Raw genomic sequence first — 21,748 nt, forward strand, 5'->3', positions numbered from 1 at the left:
CAATCAAAAGACACAGACTGGTAGATTGGATCAAAAAATAAAATGCAACCATTATTGCCTTATGGGAGACATGTCTCATCCAAAAGAAAGCACATACACAGAAAGGATGGGAAACAATATTCTATTCAACCAGAACCTGAAAACAAGCAAGTGTAGCTATCTTATTTTCAGCCAAAATTGATCAGAAGAGATAAAGATGGCCAGTACATACTGGACAAAGAACAATTTAACAAGAAAAGGTAACAATTGTAAATATCTATGCACAGAATGTCAGAGAACCCAGTCACATACAACTGAAACTACTGGATTTAAAAGGACATAGATACCAATAGAATCATAGTGGTGAACTTAACACCCTACTCTCACAATCGCACAGTTCAATCAGACAAAAAAATCAACAAAGAAACATCAGAGTTATATGACACCACTGAACAAAAACTGTTATCTACAGAGTATTTCATCCAACAACAACATTTTTCTCAAAAGCACATAGAACTTTTTCTGAAATAGACCACATATTAGCCCCTAAAGCCTGCTTAAATAAATACAAAATAATTGAAACAATCCCCTGCATTCTATTGGATCATACTGGAATGAAGCTAGAAACCAACAGCAAAAGAAGTCATAGAAACTATGCAAATGCATGGAAATTAAATAATATCTTATTGAATAATCAGTAGATGGCAAAAGAATAAATGAAGAAATAAAGTTGCTGGAATCAAATGACAATGTAAGCACAACATACCAAACCTATGGGACACAAAGCAGTTTTTTGTGTTTTTTTTGGTATTGGGGATCAAACTCAGGACCTTGCGCTTGTGAGGCAGGTGACAGCATCATTGAGCTAAATCCCGACCCTCACAAAGCAGTTTTAAATGAGAAGGTTATAGCCGTAAATGCACACATAAAAGGAATAGAGCTATTCCAATAGATAACCTAATGATGCATCACAAGGTCTTAGAAAGATAAGTATGATCTAAATCTGAAACTAATAGAAGGGAAGAAATCATAAATATCACAGCTGAAATTAATGAAATTTAGGCTAAAAAAATCAATAGAAAGGATCAATGATTCAAAGAATTGTTTCTTTGAATGGATGGTAAAGGGATCATGGGATAAGTAAACAGGAGGGAAGGGCGGGGATGGGAAGTAAAAAGAATCAGGATGTGATATTTATATATATATTCAACCATAAATTCAATCCATGAATGGATTTACTGTGTATCACAAATGTATACTAATAAAAATATTGAGAAAAATGCTACTGAGGCTACCTCCAAAGTATCCACACTCCTTAGAGTGACAAGAGATCCCTTATACCTTCTATTTTCTTTCTCTCTCCAGTCCCATTCCTTGCATTACTTTTCTTCACCCACTCTCAGAATTATGTACAATCCACCATCTCCAGTGCTTTTATGTTGTTAGCATGTTTCCCTGGGGCTCTTCCCTTTGAATAACATCTCAATTGGGACATGTACAAATAGTTCAACATTTATATCATCCACTTGTTTCCTGAGAATTTCCTAGACACATTCCCAACATGAAATGCATCCTCTAATCTGTGGAGTTGCTTGCCTCTGCCACTAATTGTGTAACTTTAGGCAAATTACTGCTTGTGCATCCTGGGTCACATGTATAAAATGTAGGCAACAAGAGGAGATGCTTCAAAACAGTTTTGGAGAATTAAATTAAACATCTGGGGAAAGAGCTTAACACTATACTTGTCACATAGGCAATCATTGTTCAATATATATTAGTGAATTATTATTATTACATTTATTACCACTATCAGTGTAGGTCAAGATTACAAATTCATAAGGTAACAACACTATATATAATTGTCTATTTTGACCTTTTTCTGGTTTTATTTTTTATTAGTACATGTTTCAGACAAGGATTCTGATTTTACTTTGTAAATCCCTATTACTTGGTATAATACCTTAGGCATTGTTGGATGAAGAAATGAATAATACCCAATATCAACCAATGAAATTGAAAATGTAATTAAAAACTTATCAACTGAGAAAAGCCCGGGCCCTGAGGGCTTCACTGCTGAATTCTACAAGACATTTAGAGAGAAACTGCTGCCACTACTGTTTACACTCTTCAATGAAATTGAAAGGGAAGCAATACTCCCAAATTCATTCCTGGAAGCAAGCATCACCTTGATCCCCAAAGCAGAGAAAGACCCAACTGAAAAAGAGAACTATAGGCCAATCTCACTAATGAACATAGATGCAAAAATCCTTAATAAGATACTGGCAAACAGAATGCAGAAGATCATCAAGAAGATCATGCACCCTGATCAAGTGGGATTCATCCCAGGGATGCAGGGATGGTTCAATATACGAAAATCAATTAATGTAATACACTATATCAATAGAGCCAAGGACAAAAACCATATGATTATCTCCATAGATGCAGAAAAAGTATTTGACAAAATCCAACATGCATTTATGGTAAAAACCCTACAAAAAATTGGAATAGATGGTCTCTACCTCAAACTGATAGAAGCCATCTATGAAAAACCAACAGCCAATATCATACTAAATGGTCAAAAACTGAAATCCTTCACACTAAAATCAGGAACAAGACAAGGATGTCCACTATCACCACTCTTGTTCAATATGGTTCTGGAAACATTAGCCATGGCAATTAGACAAGAGAAAGAAATAAAAGGAATAAAGATAGGAAATGAAGAAGTCAAATGGTCATTATTTGCAGATGACATGATACTCTATATAGAAGACCCCAAGAACTCCACCAAAAGTCTTCTAGACTTAATAACCAAATTCAGTCAAGTAGCTGGTTACAAGGTCAACACACAAAAATCAATAGCTTTCCTCTACATCAATGACAGACTCCCTGAAAAACAAATAGGGCAAATAATTCCTTTCACAATAGCATCCAAAAAACTGAAATACCTAGGTGTCAACCTAACAAAAGAAATCAAAGATCTCTTCTCTGAAATCTATAGCACTCTGAAAAGAGAGATTGAAGATGATATCAGAAATTGGAAAGACATCCCCTGCTCCTGGGTAGGAAGGATTAATAGAGTGAAAATGGCCATACTTCCAAAACTGCTATATAGATTTAATGCAATTCCAATGGAGATCCCAGCAGCATACTTCATAGACCTCGAGAAAACAATCCAAAAATTCATTTGGAATAAGAAGAGGCCCAGAATAGCAAAGGCAATTCTAGGTAACAGAGACATGGCAGGGGGTATCACAATCCCCAACCTGCAACTCTACTACAAAGCTACTGTGATAAACACAGCATGGTACTGGCAAAGAAACAGGCTTGAGGACCAGTGGAACAGATTAGAAGATGCAGAAACAACACCAGACACACTCAGCCATCTCATCTTTGATAAAGGAGCCAAACACCCTCACTGGAGGAAAGATAGCCTCTTTAATAAATGGTGCTGGAAAAATTGGGCTTCAACTTGCCAAAGATTAAAACTAGACCTATATCTCTCACTATGCACTAAACTAAAATCAAAATGGATTAAAGATCTAAATATTAAAATAGAAACTCTGAACCAGTTGGAACAGAGTTTCGGTAGAACCCTTGAAGACATTGGTGTAGGAAAAGATTTTATGAACAAAACCTCAGTTGCCCGTGAACTAGCACAAACAATCAACAAATGGGATGTCTTCTTATTAAAAAGCTTCTGCACAGCAAGAGAAACCACCAGCGGTGTGAAGAGACAACCCACAATGTGGGAAAACATCTTCACCTGCTTTTCCTCCCACAAAGGTCTACTATCTCGAATCTATAAAGAACTTACAAAGACCAGACCTCCCAAATTTAAAGACCCAATTCAAAAATGGGCATCTGAAATGAACAGACATTTCTCAGACAAAGAAGTAGAAATAGCAGAAAAACATATGAAAAAAATGTTCAACATCACTGGTCATTCAAGAGATGCAAATGAAAATAGTGCTGAGATTCCACCTCACTCCAGAAAGAGTGGCTGCTCTCATGAAATCAACCAATAACAAATGATGGTGGGTCTGTGGGGAAAGAGGAACCCTGCTCCACTGCTGGTGGGAGTGTAGACTGGTGCAAGCACTGTGGAAATCAGTATGGAGATACTTCAAAGAACTAGGACTGGAAGTCCCATTTGACCCCGCTATTCCCCTGCTGGGGATCTTCCCCAAAGAATTAAAAGAATCATACCACAGTGATATATGTGCACCCATGTTCATAGTAGCACAGTTTGTAATAGCTAAAACTTGGAAACAGCCCAAATGCCCGTCAACTGGAGACTGAAGAAAGAAAATGTGGTTTTGTAATAAAATGGAGTACTACTCAGCCATAAAAAATGAGAAACTAGAGACATTTATAGCTCAATGGATGCACATTGTAGCGATACTCTTAAGTGAAATAAATAGGACACACATGTATAAATACCAAATAGTTTCTCTGGTGTGAGAAACTGAAAGTGCAAATAGGGACTAAAATGTATAATAGGTAATGTGAAATAGGAAGAAAAGGGGCAAAGGGGAAGGAAGTGGGAGGGGTAGGGGAAAGGAAAGAAGGGAATGGAATTAATATGAGAAAATGGAAAAATAGGAATAAAATCTTTGAAAATATGGAGGAATGGAGGGGTTGAAGGGAGGGCTGGGCAAGGGTGAAAAACAGGAACCAAGAGAGACTATGTAAAGGTGCAAATTTCCAATGATGAATGTCATTATATTGTATACCTAAAATGTACCAATGATTAGAATGAATAATCGATAATGTAAAATAGGAAGAAAGGTCCAAAGGGGTAGGGGTAGTGGGAAGGTCAAGGGAAAAGAAAGAAGGGAAAGGAAAAATGCTGAGAAATGAAAAAAATGGAAATAAAGTCTTTGTAAATAGGGAAGGGTGGAGGGGGTGAAGGGAGGGCTAGGAATAAGGAAAAAATAAGAACCAAAATGCATCATATGAAGGTACAAGTTCCCAATGAGAAAAGTAATTGTGTTGTATACCTAAAATGTACCAATAAATGAATTTAAGAAAAAACAAAACAAAACAACCACAAAAAGAATCGTACCACAGTGATATATGTGCACCTATGTTTATTGTGGCACAGTTTGTAACAGCTAAAGGTTTTAAACAGCCCAAGTGCCCATCAACTGAAAACTGGATAAAGAAGATGTGGGTTTTTTTATAAAATGGAGTACTATTCAGCCATAAAGAACGAGAAACTTTGCACCTCAGAGTTCTAGATAAATAAGAACAATCCAAACCCCAAACTAGTACAAGGAATTATAAAGATCAGAGGCGAAATCAATGAAATGGTGACTAAAAAAACAATACAAAGAATCAGTGAATCAAAGAACTGGTTCTTCAAAAGAATGAACAAAATAGACAAACCCTTAGCCAATCTTACAAAAATAAAAAATTTTAAAAAAGGGTAGAAAAGACCCAAATCAATGCAACTAGAAATGAAAAAAGGTGAAATCACAACAAATAGTGCCATATTCCTGAAGATTATTCACAAGTACTTCACAAAACTGTTCACTAGAAGTTGGTGAATTCAGAAGAAAATGATAGGTTCCTAGACATATGTGAATTATCAAACCTGAATCAAGAAAATATAAAAATCCTGAATAATCCAATAGCAGGCAATGAAATTGAAGCAGTAATAAAAAATCTGCCAACTAGGAAAAGCCCAGCTCCAGATGGATTCACTACTGAATTGTACAAGAACTTCAGAGAAAATCTAACACCAATACTCCTCGAGCTCTTTAATGAAATTGAAAAGAAATGAATACTCCCAAAGACATTTCTGAAAGCTACCCTTACCCTGATTCTAAAACTAGACAAATGTCCAACTGAAAAGAGAACTACAGGCCAATCTCTTTAATGATAAAGGTTCAAAATTCCTCATTTGTAGGAAAATGAATGTACTTTGAGACCATAATATTAAGTGAAATAAATCAGACATACAAGCTTAAATACCACATACTTCATCTTATATGAGAAACTCAAAATGTAAAGAGAAAAATAAAAGATAATAGCAAGTGTGCAGATAGATTTTTTTTTTCAAATGAGAAGAGGATCAAGAGATGGAGGGAGGAGAGAGAACTGGAAAAGGGATTTAAAAAAGAATGAAAGTCTGTTATGTACAGGTACCAACTCCCTACAAGGAATGTAATCATTATGTACTGTAAATACAGCATATAAAAATAAAAGCTGAAACAAACAAAAAAAGAAATCAAATCATAACAAATGCTGGTGAGGCTATGATGCAAAAGGAAACTTCCTACATTGCAGGTGGGAGTGTAAACTAGTTCAATCATTATGGAAAACAGTATGGAGATTTGTCAAAAAACTGAAACTAGAAATTCCATTCGATCCAACTATTCTGCTTCTTGGTATCTTCCAGAAGGTGAAAGACCTCATATTACAGTGACACATGCATACCCATGTTTATAGCAGTACAGTTCATAATAGCTAAATCTTGGAAGATTCCTATATGTCCATCAGCAGACAAATGAGCAAACAAAATGTGGTATCTGTATATAATGGAATATTACTTGCCTATAAAGAAGGATAAATTTGAGTTTTGATCTTCTGATGTGAGAGGGGGTGGCAGCAGGAACAAGAAGGAGCAGGGCATGGGTTTAGGTTGTGCCCACCTTGGCAATAAACCCTCCCCTTCGTGGGTCTAGGTTATCACCACTGAAAGGAAGAGGAGGAAAGACCTATCCAGGGCTCCCAGAAGCAGCCTGGAGCTGTGAACTTTCCCAGGAAACTAGTAAGGAGGGAGGGGCCGGGCCTGCCCGGTGGGTGGGAGGGCGGAAACAGCTCAACTGCATCCAGCTCCTTTGGCTTCCTTCCCTGCTCTCCTTCGCAGCTTGCTCCTTCTCTGCTTCCTCCTCCTCTTTCTCCTGTATGGGTCAGGGAGTTCCAAGCGATTGCTTAGCAACTCCCTGAACAGGGGCGCCAGCGGATCTGTCAGTCTCAGCCCAGGCATCTGGCCCAGCCCCTGCCCCTGGCCGCTACCATGGTGGGGACCCGTGTCCTGGGCGCAAAGGGAGCCTGGAGAGGTGGCCAAGCAAGGAGAAGGCTCCAGGCAGCAACAATAGCAGCCTAAGCAGCAGACCTACCTCCTCTGCATCCCACCACTTCTTCTGTGAGGGGGCTGAGTTGTCTGACTTAATGGAAGCCCAACCTGTTGAACAAGTAAAACTATCTGTATTTAATAGAGGAGGAAAGTGAGGACTATGGAGTTGGAAGGTTTTTGCCTGGATGCATCTGATCCATAAGGAGGTGAAATCCCGGGCTGTGCAGCCGCACCAGTGGCTTCTGCTGGCCCATGCAGATCCTGTCTGGAACCTCAGGTTTGCAGTAGCAGGGGTCACCTGAAAAGTGTGCTGTGGTGTTTTTTTCACAGAGACTGAGATGTGAAAAGTGAGATTTTAAAAGTGCCCAAAGAGGGCTGGGGATTTAGCTCAGTGGCACCGGGCCTGCTTCCCAAGTGCAAGGTCCTGAGTTTGATCTCTGGTACCCCCTCCAAAAAAAGTGCCCAAAGAAATCATACAAGAGATAAGAAAAAGTGGACTCAATGAAAAAGAAAACTACAGGCAATTTTCTTAATGACCACAGATGCAAAAATCTTCTGGAAACATGCTTGTAATCCAAAGCACTTGCATATTGAAGTGAATTTCTCCGAAAGAAATATTGTAATGGAAACTCATTTCATTCCACAACCCAAGCACATTCATATACAAATGATTACAACATTGTAACATAATACAAAATAACAAAGAAAAATACAAAATATAAAGAAAAATAAACAAATTCACCTGCACTTATTTTTGGAAACATTTGTGGCTGGTGAGAGGAGACGAGAGAAGAGGGTTATTGTGTAGAAGGAATTTCAGTATCACTAATGAAATCACTGCTATTGGCTCAATGAACTCTTTCTTTTCATGCAGTTTTAACAAGGAACCTCTGTAATGAGCTTGCTTTTGTCTTCTTTTGAGGATTTCATGGAAATGTGACGTTGCATTGTGGTTAATCAGATTCTTGACTTGCACTGAGTGCCCAGTCTGGTTCTTGCCTGCCCCTCCTCATATCTCATCCTGTCTCGGGTACACCATGTTGACCTGCACTCCAGACCAAACACATTATGCTGTTCTCAATAATTTGGCACAGAAACTGTGGTTGCTGAGAAGCCACATTATCTCACTGCCTTCCCTGTGCCTGTCATAGTGCTCCTCCTGTCAGTATTGTATTTCTTGCTGTGGTCTTTTCTATTGTCATCATTTTGTTGGTTTTTTTCTTTACTACACTGTGATTAAAAAAGCAATGATGTCTCTATGAAATAAAAAAGATTATATAAAACTAAATAATTTTAAGAATTTTGCTCATGGGGATTTAGCTCAGTGGTTCCGGCGCCTGCCTCGCAAGCGCAAGGTCCCGAGTTTGATCCCCAGTACCAAAAACAAAAAATTCTCATTAAAAAAATAAGAATTTTGCTTAAATATACTTTGTATACATATATATTAGACTTCTAGATTTTATTCTGAGCTCAATTGTATACTAAATAATTTTCAGAATAAAAATAAGACAACTGCAAGAAACTTCTGGTTCTGAAAATATTTTGAACTGTATAACAAGTAAAGATTTTTACAACAAAAATCTAGAAAAAAATAAATAAAATATGACACATACACTTATTCTTCAGTAAAGCAACAGAGACAGAGGCTTGAGAAGCACAGCATGAGCCAGCAAGTTGGACCATGCCACCTTTGTCTTCTCCCCAGAGAAACAGCAATTTAAAAGTATTTGACCCCAGGAAATATTTGACAATATTTGGAGATATATTTGGTTGTCATAAGTGGATTAATGAATATAACAGATACTACTGACATTGAGTATTTAGGGGTTAGAGATGCTGCTAAACATCCTACAAGGCATAAAAAGACTCTTCAACAAAGAGCTATGCAGGCCAAAATGTCAGTCGTGTCAAAGTTTGGAGATATTTTATAACAATAGCAATGAAAGTAGGAACTACTGCTGTGCAGAAGGAAGGTGACATCTAAAAACATCGTTCTAAGCAAAAGGAATCAGTTTGAAAGAAGTACTTTAAGTTATGGTATGTGAAACTCAGAAACATACTAAAGCCCTGCAGTGACAGGTGTCAGAGGAGTAGTTAACACTGAGCAACCAGAGCTAGAAAGACTTGGGGAATTCTGGTAGTGTCCTATGTCTCATCTGGACAGCAGTTACAACGATGTATATATCTGTAGAAGCTCAACTCCCTGTGTACCAGAGATCTGTGTACACACTGCTGTATGTATATTTTATCTCCAGCACATCATTTTTTTTAAAAAGCTATGTAGCACCAAAGAAGGGCAGACAGGAAAAAAATGTTAAATAATGCCTCACAAGAAAAATCCTTGATTTTCAAGTCAAGTTTGTAAATGAATGTAGATAAGAATCAATCTGAATGTTATTCTTTCTACCAAGTGAACAAAGGAATCAACAATAATCCTGTCATAGAAAAAGTAAATACATTTGTTTCTATGAACTTGGAACTCACACAAAGCAAAGTTTCAGGAGAATAGAAACTAAATTTCTTTATCCTGAAATAAGATTCTACAGTAGGTACTATTTGTAAAAGAAAAACCTAAAAATCAACATGCCTAATTAAAAACAAAATGAAATAGAACTCTAGAGATTGATTTTATTCTATATTAGTTCTACATTAATTCACTTTTCTTCAAGTTAAAAAATAGTGACTGAGTCTGCAAATAATAATGATGTATTACCCTGGCATGGTGGCACACACTCCCAGCAATTTGGGTGGCTGAGACAGGAGGATCTCAAGTTTGAGCCCAGCCTTCCTAGCTTGTCTCAATATTAAAAAAGAATTATAAAGGGACTACAATGTATCTCACTGCAAAGGCACTGGGTTCAATCTCCAGTACCTAAAGAAAAAAAAGTGGTAACAGTTCAATTCAAAGTAGCAGAAGCCATATAGATTATCAATAGACACTGATAAAATAAGAAATCTGATATTAACTATGACAAAAACAATGCATTTAGATAAATTAGTTCAAGACTCTCAGCTCTTATTTAATCAAACAAAAGCAGGAATTAAACTTCCATCAAATTTTAATGTGGACACTGTACATTTGTTCCCCTCTCATGAGGTCCAACCCTTGATACTTGGGTTGATGTCATGAAGTTTTGAGTCAAAATTTGGTTTAATTGCTATGAAGGACTTTACAAGTTTGAATTATAATTAGATTGACATCTTTTTTCTAAGGACTGAAGAACTTACCTGTCCTTATTATGTAGAAATTTTCCTTGAACCTTGAAGTCTAACTTATTGAATCCATAACAGTTCTATAATTTTGTCCCAATGAGGCCAGTAGTGCTTGGAAACACCAGGAAGTGAGAGAAAAGGACACAATTTATTGGGGTACCAACATCATCCTGGGATCACTGACACACACTGTGATAACTAAAACTTGGTCAGAGTCCTTGTAAATTGATGTCATGGGTAATCCCTGAATCTTCATAATGCTCTGGAGAAAGACGTAACAGTCAGCTTCTTTGGTTTTCTTTAGTCATTTGGAAAACACCCTCAGCCATGTAACACACACATGGGCCCTTAGGCCATTTTATTAAGGCAGTATTATAGGCCCATACTACTTGCTCTTTTCTATTATATGTTATTAGAAGATCTATTTTTATTTAAGTCTGACGGACTTGGATTAGGTTCAGTCCAATCAGCCTAGAAAGTTGTCTGACAAATGAGACAGGAAAAGCAGGTTGGAATCATGGTGTTCTCCTGTCCCAAATGCCTTGGGGTCTTTAAACACGTTAGTTTACACTTTTTCAGGTCTTTGGAAAGCAAATGTGAAGAAAGTGAAGTTTCTGTAGCTCCTTGAGTGGCCTTCCTTTTTCAGCTGAGGGAAATAAACAGAAGGCCACTGAGACCTTGCCATTGTTTGCTTGTCTAGCACGTGCTCTATACCAGAATCTATGGTGCCTTAAGATCTTCCACCTCTGTGTGGGCTGTGGCAATCAGAAATCTCTGGAAGGAGAGAAGACTCTTCACCCTGGATTCTGCAATTATGGTGCAATTTGACAATTCTGGGATCAATCCCACCTCATCTCACATTTATGTTCTACTCAGTCACCATCAGAATTTAGGCCTTTAGTCTACAGATTTTAACTATGGTGTAGCTCTTTCTACTTGTATATGCAGCCTAAGGTTCTGTCTCTCTAAAGAATCCTGACTTATATACATGGTCCAATTTCAAATTAACAATATTCTTATTACTTGTGAATCTTGTCTGTACTGTTCTAATATCACCCATTTTAAACCTTTCTCTCCTTCCTCCTCTCTCCCTTTTTTCTTCTTCACCTTCTTTCCTCCATTTTTTCTCTTCATTCCTTTTCTACATAAATGCTCTTAAAGAGCACTGGAGTGTATATCCGTATATTTACTAAATTGTCACTTTTTCCTTGCTCTAAATTTTTTTCTTTTTTATCAATTTAGCTTTAGAAATGAACTCTCACTTGAAAATAAATCTAACAATTGAACTCCATTTATGCCTCTTCCTGAAGGAAGACTTTCTTGCCCAAGCTCTTGTTTTTCCTAAGGTGGCCATAATTCAATGATAGTTCTCTTTTCAACTGAGGAGAAATGAGACTTGCTGTACTTTAGAACCACCCAGTGGAGCCAGTGAAACTGTAGCTGCATCACATCTGAACTTTTCTTCTTCCCAATCCCATCTTTTTCTCTACTCTACATAAGTGTTTATCTAAGGAGATAAACAATTGCCCCTTAATAAGCAATTTCATAAACATGTCTATCTCAGAGTCTGGTTCCTAGGGAATCTAATCAACAATAAATTGTACCAGGAGAGGTCTGAAAACTAAGATACTAACATTGGATTCTGGATGGGAAGCCTGGATGGCTGGCATGCCCACAGTGATGGTCAGTGTGGCATGCACGGACTTGGCACAAGGAGCTATGCAGTAGTTAATATTTTCACTGCTGCCGTCAATTGCTAGAAACTCCCCCCAAAACGCCTTTACCACCACACCATCCGTCTAGCACTCTGGGAACTCATTGCTAAAGGTCCACAAGTGCCTTTTGTTAGGAAAGAAAAGGAACCGAGCTCCACAGAGAAGGACAGGCTTTCATTTGGGGTTAATACCTGAGAGGAACTGCCTGCAAGCAAACACCAGAGCAGCACTTTCCTACAGGCAAGGGGATTTTTGTGGAATTTGAAGGAGAGGACTGTGGCTATCTTGAGTCTGGTCACTTTGTAACTTTTGATCACTGGGCTGTTATGTGTACCTGTGTTTATCTGATAGGGCTCATTGTTTGAACAAAGGCCCATAAATCTTGGTCATCCATCCAATGGAGATGGTAGTTCTGCCTCCCTAACCACCCCCCCTACTGGGGATGGAACTCATGACCTTGTGCTTTCGAGGCAGGTGTGGCGCCACTGAGCTAAATCCCTGGCCCAGCCCCCTGATTTTTAACTCTTAACAAAGGCTATAAGGCTTGAGGCTTAAACTAGTTGTGACCTGGTTAAGATGGCAGTTGTCTAATTTCTTCACCCTTTCTCCAGAGAATCTGCCTTCAATGATGGGAGCTGCTCTTCCCAAGGCACTCCACACACTCTCCCTGCTGGGTGGCCACAGATGGTGACTGACTGAGGTGGAGTACAGATAGCCAGCTCTGCTTAAAGGAGGGAACAGTCTGGGTATTATTTGGGTTACAGAGATTCTCAAGGGCCAGCCCAATGCTAGTTTCCACCAGAGACACCATGTTCTGCTAGGTTTAATTTTCTGCCTTCCCCTGCCTCCCGTACCCCATTCTACTGAAGGCACTGCCTCTGCAAATCCTTTGCTCAAGAATCTATGGCTGAGGCTCTGCCTCCAGGGAATCGGACAGAAGGCACCACCCGTCTTGCTTTGTGTTCAAGTACAGAGAAACTCTCAGTAAAGATTCCAAGTGTGCTTAAAATGATTAACTATTCTACTGTTGTCAAGTAAGGATACTACATTACCATATTAGGCCAAATTTACTAATCATATTGTAGGAGCAGAGGGATGAAGAAAAAATATGGTGCAAAACACAGATGACCAACATTGTAAAATTATCACATGCTTATGTGGCTGATTGCAATGCTTATCTGTGGCTGTAATTTTAAGGTCATCACATGCTTATCCTGTACCTTGTACTTTGGAAAATGTACCCTAATCTATCCTTATGAAAGTCTTACTCACATTTAGTGTGTGCTGACCTTGTCCTCTTCCCAGAAACAAAGGCTGAGACCCTGATTGACCTAGACCACCCGTCAATGAAATAGTTATTTTTAGAAACAAGCTTATCCGCCTAAGTATGACGTATACCACATACTCACTGGGGCATCCTAGCAGGATGCTCCCTACCTTGCAGCACCATTTTGCATTCAAATTTTGAGCCATTCCAATTTTCCCAATGCAGAGATAAATAGATAAATGGATAAAGGTCTTCAGGTCTCTTAGAGGTGAACACAGGGAACCTTATTAATTATCCTGTCCAACATCTGTAGGGTTCTTAACCTTTGAAACTTACCTACCTTGACAGCTGATGGGTTTGAGGTGTAAAATTAGCTCAGATCAAGTGTAGGGATTGGGAAATATTATTGGAGTTACCTCTCAAATTCATGAAAAGTATCCTTGATTCCATCTGTTTGTTTTCTCCTCATCACTTTTGAACCTATTCCCCATCTTCAGAACTGTCCTTGGACAGGGCACACAGCCTATCATTCTGATAGTGCAGCTTATTACTGTAAATGTATCTGCTTTGTTTTGTTTTTCGTACCGAGGATCGAACTCGGGCCCTTGCGCTTGTGCAGCAGGTGGTGAAACCACTGAGCTAAATCCCTGGCCCAATGTATCTGCTTTGATTCTAAAGATTACTGGGCAAAACCAGGCTCCATGTAACAGCAACTACCACTTTCCGTCAAGGAGTCCTTTTCTGAAAAGTCATATTTATCTCCTCTGCCCTGGCCATCACAGAGAGAGTAACACTCAATAATATCCTGAAATTGGGCAAAATATCTCTCACTGGCACATATTCTTTTTTAAATTTTAATGTTTTATTTTTCATTAGTTCATGCTTGCAGTTCATAATGATTAAATCTCTTGTGGGGAAGTGGTACATGTATATAACAAATTTTAATCTTTTTTCATACCCTTTCCCTTCCCCTCCTCACTCCTTGTTTCATCTCTTGGTCTCCTTCCCATTTGAAAAAGACGTATCTTCCTTTTTGCTATTATCTATTTTTTATTTTGCTCTTTAATTATATTTTGGGTTTGTTTTATAAGAAAAACCATATGATGTTTAAACTGTGTATCTGATTTATTTCACTTAACATTATGGTCTAAGGTGGAGTCGTTTTTCTATACATGACTGAAGCCTATCCTTCTTTATGGTAGTGTACTACTCCATTGCATATAAATACCACATTTTCTTTATCCTTGCATCTGTTGAGTGGACATATATAGACAACTTCCAAGATTTAGCAATTATCAATTGTGCTGCTATGAACATTGATATGCATGCATCAATGTGATGAGGAAATTCATCATCTTATTGCCAATTTCATTTTCATTATTGCTATTACTAGTATTACAGTTTAAATTTTATTCTTTGTTTCCAATTTTTTTGTGTGTACTAGGGATTGAACTCAGGACCTTGCACTTGTGAGACAGGCAGCGGCACCACTGAGCTAAATCCCCAGCTTTATTTCCAAATTTTTTAATACAATCATTCTCAAGAAATTTTAAAATGGAGTATATAATAAAAATAGAGTATATAATAAGTTTCCTTTCTACTGATGATTTCTATCTATTCTCCCCAGAAAGACACAAGCATACTAGTTTCTTATTAAACTTTTAAAAGACATTTTATTTGTATTTTCATTTATATGGTTACATATAATAGTGTCATGTATAATAGTGATCATGCATATATTCTGTTTGGGATTTTTAATTTTAATTTTACAATACACTGAAGACAATTCTGTATTTGGCCAAATAGACCCCTATTGTCATTTTACTATCTGTATTCCAATATCAGCACTACTAAAATTGACACTGTGAAGCTTATAATATGACATTTAAGTGATTTCCATTTTTTTTTCCATTAAAAGCAAACGTCAATGGGCCCCTTGTATGTATATTTTATTGCAGCATTTGTTTTCTAAAAGAAAACATTATCTCTCAGTGGGCACATGCATTTGATCTATGTAATGTGGGCCAGACACTGATATTCTCCAATACGCAAATTTTATTTTAAAACTCTGCTGAATACAGATGAAAACAATGTGCACCCAAAATAAACCAAAGTATATACTCAAAATCTGTCATTTCCTTAAAATAAGAGCTAATCTTACTTAAAGAGTGAAGAAATTCCTTTTACAACTTTGCCAAGTAGTATACCAGGAGCAGACAATGTTGAGACTATTCCATGCCCAAGGGCAGTCAAAGCTCCCTCAATGAAAGGAGCATCATCTTTTCTTGTAGCTTCAATCCTGTTCTTTAAATGACTTATGTCTTTATTCATTTCCTCAGATTTCTTGTTAAATCCTTCATCCAGCAACTTCCTTTGCATCTAAAATAAATGAGTAAAAATTGAGAAGTAAATAAAATTTTTATAATACTTCTCTATTCAGATTATACTTTGTTTTAAAACCTTGGAAAACTGTATTATATTACCCTTACACTGTATTATATTACCCTTGCTTTTGCAATTATATGAAAATAATTTAACTTAGCAACAAACAATATTGTCTGAATTGGAAAAATATGGTGAGGAGAAAGCATAGTTTTACTTTATTATTATTCACTCACCATTCCTGCTACGCTAAGGTATGAGAACAAATTCTTTATATTCTTCCCAAAAGAAATCCCATTGTTCTGATTGCACAGATTCTCAGTTTCCCTTGGGCAGTATGGTCACCATATCATGTTGATAACTGGAATTCATCTGTTCATCTACAAATCTCTTCTACAACTTCTGAATGGATAAAAGCAGAATTACTCTGGTGACATAAGCTAACCCAGGCAGGCTCTTCACCTGTGGTGCTATGGGTTGGTTCTAAAATATCTCCCAAAATACTCATGTATATGAAGGAGGATTGGATCATCAGAGTGCTATACTCATCACGGCATTTATCCATTGATGATTTCAATAAGTGGATATTTTGTTAGTCTATGGGGCCTGGTGGAGGTGTGTTATTGGGGGCATGAACTGGATGGGAGTATTCTTGTCCCCAGCTCATCCCCTCTCAGTCTGCTTCCTGCCTAACATTCTTTAAGCACTCCTTCCTCTGCCAAGCCCCTGTGCCATGCTGTTTCTGCCTTGAAGCCCATCTACCATGGAATGTTGACTGTTTTGTCCCACCTACAGGAAACTAACTAGGATACCTAGAGAGAACTATAGTGAATTTAAAAGTTGTCACTTCGATGTGCTTTTAAGTGTGGACATTTTTGATAGTTTATGTCGCATGGATCTACTTCAGGGTCTTTGGTGACAGCAGGGCTCCTAATATTATGGGTCCTGTTAATGCAAACCAGTTGCTACTGACATTGACTAAAGCTGGCTAAAAATTCTGTTTATTCAGGTCCTAGTTAATCAGGCCCTTGTGAGATCGTTTTACAAACCCCCAAAACACAAACACTATTCATATTCTCCAAGGAAACATAGGAGTCAAGATAACCTGAATCTTCAGAGTCTGAATACGGAGCAAAATTCAAAGCAGGCACCTTTTAAAAAATAAAACAAAAGGATTTCAGCTTTAATAAATTACAAACACCAAATGGTTGTAGTGCCTCCTTTCATGATCTGATTGTAACCTTCACCATCCTGCCAAAGTAACAGAGACATTCGGAATTACTGAGAAGAGGCGCACCCACCTCCAACTGTTGATCCAACATTCTTCTTTGATCTCTCCGGATATTTTCTCTCTCCACCTGCAGCTTCTTTTCCAATTGTTCTATGTTTTCCCGGAGAGTCCTCTCTTGAGCTATAATCTTCTGCTGTTGCTCCTGTACTGTCTGTCTTAAAAGTTCCTTTTCCTTCTCAGCTGCCTCCTTTTTGGCCCTCTCCGCTGCCCCAGAAAAGTTTCAGAAAGGGAAGAAAGAAAGAATTGTGTTGGGAACAATGCTACATAATTCTAGGGAAAAATCATTTGAGTAGGCCTAGTTCTCCTGCCTACAGACCAGCCAGGACAGTCTAGACATAATTGTATTTTGGCCTCGGGTCACAACTGAGACCTCAGTGATCCCCAGATGCTGTAATGCTCCAGGACAAGACCACACCTGCGGGAGACGCCAGGGAGGAACCAAATCTTCATCTGCATAGTTCCTCATTGTCCTTAGATTTCCACTGCCACCCCCCAGTCTTTTTACACCTTGTTTATCCCAATGTAAAGTACTGAACTCTGCATTTTCACTTGTTACATCTGTTTCCCCATGTGCTGAATAAAAAGTGCTGCAAGCTAGGGGGCTTTTGTCTTTGCCACCCAGAGCAGCACTGATCAGATCCAAAGCTCAGCTTCTTCTCATTTTTCTACCTTTCCTGTAATTCGACGTGTGCTGCTGTGGCTCGCAGGAGACTAGGACTTAACTGCAGAGGTTCTGGTAACGTCCCCTTCCCCTGTTCCCTACAGAATTGAAAACAAATTTCTGCCTTACTGAGCTCAGAGAGGAAATCAAATCTGAAAGGAAATCACAGAATTCATGCAAGTCCATGCTTTCCACAGCACAATTTAGAAGGTGATGGGAAAGGCCCTATCCCTCTAGCTAACACACAACCCAAACTCCTCTATGTTCTTTTTACATTTGGTGGAGTGTGCATTTCTGAGAGGAAACATGCTACCAGGTTGTGGCAGGATTTCTTGTTGCATCACCCAGAGTCATTGCAGGAATCTGCTCACCCCTGGGAGCTCAGTCTTATCCTCTTACCTGCCATGGTCTTCTCACCATCAGTGAGAGCTTTATCTGACTGGAGGATGGATTCCTCTATTGCTGCTTGTGACTGCAGGAATCTCCGGAAGACCTCCCCTGCCTGTGGATCCAAGAAGGAATAAAGAAGTTACAATTAGAAGAAGATATATGCAAAATAAATATATGCACATCATTTTGCTTCATGACTAAATTTTATAGTGATTCTCTACAAAGGGGTCAAGCTCCTCAATGTGACAAGAGACTCTTCAAGTCCCCTGCCTCCCATCTCCCTCCCTCAGCCTTCTCCCAGGGTTCCTTCCTGCCACCTGTTTTAGGTTCTAGCTAGTCAGAATTAGATGCATTTGTGAAAACCACAGTCTCTGATGCTTTCATATATTTGTCTTCCAAAGAGAAATGCTGGCTGTACACTATGCTGCTTTGTCCAGATTTTATTGACTTTATCTCTATAAAAGTTATTTTATCTCCCAGAGCTTCTCAATTCACTAGCTTAAAATGCCCACAGTATAAGTATGTATTACTTAAAGCTATTTGGAGAACCAAATTAAAAAGTCACAGAAAAAATTTATCACTAAATTTATAACCAGGGGGTGGGGATTTAGCTCAGTGGTTCCGCCACCTGCTTTGCAAGCACAAGGTTCCAAGTTTGATTCCTGGTACCAAAAAAACAAAACAAGACAAAAAAACCCCTAAATTTATAACCAATATCAGTTTAATACATGGTAGTTGTACCATTACTAGGTTTATTACCACCACCTATATATCCCATTTTCACAGGTTCATAAGTGATACCACTGAATATACACAGCTCTATTTAGATGATCCTATCTCTTATTTTGATCAGCCTGGAGAACAAAACCTCTAACTGAACCATGTAAATCTCTAGCACTAAGAACAGTAAGCACATTGCAAGTTATCTTCTTGGATGAGGAAATGAATAATTTTTACTTTCTCCCTCCTAGATTCATGAACTCCTTACAGTTCCTTTAGGAATGAACATTTTAATTCTCAGGAATATATAGTAAATATGAAGCATTAAAATCAAACGTGGCTTTCTTCTTGTAGCCCACTGGATGAGCACATTCCTAGCATGTAGGAGGCTCTAGTTTTGATCCTCTACCCTGGGGAGGGGGCTAAATCTTTCATGCTATTTTCCTATTATATTATTACTCACAACTGATTCTGGAGAGCCCTTGACACTGCTGTCTAGACTTGCCCAGGCAACCCTACTCCTCACCTTTACTCCTTTCCTGGGCACTTGCCGATAGTCCTGTTCAATCTTTTTCCTTATTTCCATGTATAGCCGGTGCCCTCCAGGAACAGAGAAATTTCCTGCTGAAATGCTTTGCATTAATGCTTTTGAAAGCAGATTCAGTTCATTCTGGCAGTATTGATCAGATTCTTTTTCATTCTTCATTAAGAAATCTTCCTTCTTATTCTCTATTATTTTCTGCAAAGGAAATGTACAAAGATGTCACCAGAAAAATGTCTCAGAGAGGAAGTGAAATCACAGAGAACCCAGTAGAAAGGTCAACTTGGTTTTCAATGAGAAAATTATTCTAGTTTAATAAGATTGTGATGAATGAGAAATCATAAAATTTGACTTATTCAAAACCCTGAAAACTTTCTGCCATAAAATGGGAAACTCTGAAACTTTCTGAATCTGAAGATCCCTATCTCTGACAGGAAGGAACTGCATTCCACAACGTCTATGGTTTCTTGTAGCTCTTGTGTCCTCTGATTGTATCTTCAATGCTACAATATACAACAGTGAACAATCCGCTGGAAGGAGGATCTTGTAAGAGAAACTAAGTTTCTACCAATGGGTCAGGATACATTGAAAAAGCAAACATACAAGGGATGACTAGGGAGTGCTATGGGCAGGCTGGTGGTTTACAGAAACAGAAACATTTACCAGAACCCACTGGGAGTATTAAGGAGGACACCTATTTTGATTATGCTTCAGTTGCTCAGAGAGATTCTGCATAATATGCCTGAGGTTGTTGGGTTTTGCTTTTGCGTTTTGTTTTGTTTTGTTTTGTTTGAAGTGGCATGTAGTTTTAAAGACTCCATTCTCAATGACAATCCAAAATGTCTAATTGGAATTAAAAATGAACCATGAGTTTAATGAAGTCACCTCAAGGTTTTACTCATCAAAGGGAAGATCAAGAAAAGTACTGAATAAGATACAGTACCACCAGCTGCTTCTGGAATTCCTGGTTTTCATCCTTGAAGGACCACTCCATGAAGACCTTGATGGCCTCCTTCTCACAGGCCGTGTGCTCGTCCAGCAGCTCCTGGAGCGAGTCTGTGGGGAACCGCACTCGCTGGGCCATCTGCTCGCTATAGTGGTCGGCTGCCTTCTGCACGGCTGCTGAATTCTCTCGCTGGGCCAGAGTTGTCACTGCGTTCTCCAAGCAAGGCACCGCCCCACTGTTGATGGCACTCACGTAAGTCTCCACCAGAGTCCCCAGTCCTGAATGGTCCAAGAATTTTAGGGGATAAACAGGAAGTTATAATTCAGTGGGATCTAAGATTCCAAGACTACCTTCCTAAAATCTCTCTCTCTCTCTCTCTCTCCCATGTACACTTACCTCCTATTTTCATCCTCACTCCCCTAATAACTCCTCATTTCCATTGTTCTCCAGGTCAAAGATATTTTAAAATATTTAATATCTAGCTTCATCTAATATATTAAAATATATATGGAAAACATAATTTCCAAATTAAAACAATAAAAATAGATTACATAAGTGACCAGTGAGGTAAGTTACCTCAGAGTACATTTACTCCTAATTCTGAAGTTTCCAATGGATCTTCAGGGATTTAGAAGCTAGCATGTAGGGTGATTTAAACCTTTAGAAAACATTTCATATTCATGTTGCAGACAAGAATTCACATGTAAGGTGCTCTCTGAGCAAATTGTCTATATCTATTTTAACACACAGTGATTATCATTACAAATGGAAGATATTTTTCAGATACGTAGAAACCACACATATTTGTGAAAAAGCATACAGTTTTGAAGAGGAAACTGGAAACCCCAATAAGTGAGATCATTATAAATTATACATACTTCTTTATAGAGTATAAATACATGCATATGGTAACATAGAGAATTTTTAAAAAATAATGTATAGTCACTTTATAGTATATTCAACATATGTTAGTCCATCCAGAAGTATGTAAATAAGACTCACGATTCCCAGTAACCACAATTCCTTCTTTGAGGGTCTTGATCTTTGCATGAGTGTAGACATAAGAGCAGAAATTATGTGTTTGTTCTTGGAATTTAGGATCCAGTTGGTCTTCTGAGACATTTTCAATACTGAGTAGGTGATGTTTGTTGTTTGTTGGCCGATCAAAGACAAAACACTTTCGATCTGGAAAGAATTTCCTGATGCACTCCCTGGGAAGATTGGATATTTGTGCTTTGGGATTTTGACCTAAGGAATGGGAAAACAGAGTACAGCAGGAATAAGCTTGGGACAGGGACCTAAGTTTTTTTCATAAGAATTGTTATATCTTTGCATGTTCTACACTTACAGAATGACTTTCACATGAACATCTAATATTTTTTGTACATTAAACTTGTACCAATGATAAAGCAGGCCAGATATTTTGATAGCTAAATGACTTCAGTGAAAAAGAAAGTTTCACTGATATCCCCAGATCTGACTATGGCACCAACTATAGAAGAGTTGTTTATTTAATGTTTACTGAATGAATAAAAGGTCAAATGTAAATTTCTACTCTA

The 21,748-nt window shown here is 38.2% G+C and overlaps 1 protein-coding gene across 3 annotated transcripts in view; it reads right to left on the bottom strand.

The window, feature by feature from the left end:
* Positions 1-15,043: 15,043 nt before the first annotated feature.
* Positions 15,044-21,748, bottom strand: part of Gbp6 (guanylate binding protein family member 6) — a 49,144-nt gene continuing 42,439 nt past the window's right edge. For all 3 annotated transcript variants that reach the window (XM_087213045.1, XM_004841309.4, XM_087213046.1), the window contains 6 exons: positions 21,192-21,437; positions 20,187-20,467; positions 19,229-19,441; positions 17,992-18,094; positions 16,942-17,135; positions 15,044-15,637 (listed from right to left, as the gene is read on the bottom strand). In XM_087213045.1, the coding sequence (XP_087069171.1) occupies positions 15,416-15,637; positions 16,942-17,135; positions 17,992-18,094; positions 19,229-19,441; positions 20,187-20,467; positions 21,192-21,437 (1,259 nt within the window). In that variant the 3' untranslated portion in view covers positions 15,044-15,415. The remainder of the gene's footprint in view (positions 15,638-16,941; positions 17,136-17,991; positions 18,095-19,228; positions 19,442-20,186; positions 20,468-21,191; positions 21,438-21,748) is intronic.

The sequence above is a fragment of the Heterocephalus glaber genome, unplaced genomic scaffold, assembly GCF_053883595.1.
Source record: "Heterocephalus glaber isolate CG9 unplaced genomic scaffold, H.glaber_assembly_v1.0 deba00001442, whole genome shotgun sequence".
In the NCBI taxonomy this organism is placed as follows: Eukaryota; Metazoa; Chordata; class Mammalia; order Rodentia; family Bathyergidae; genus Heterocephalus; species Heterocephalus glaber.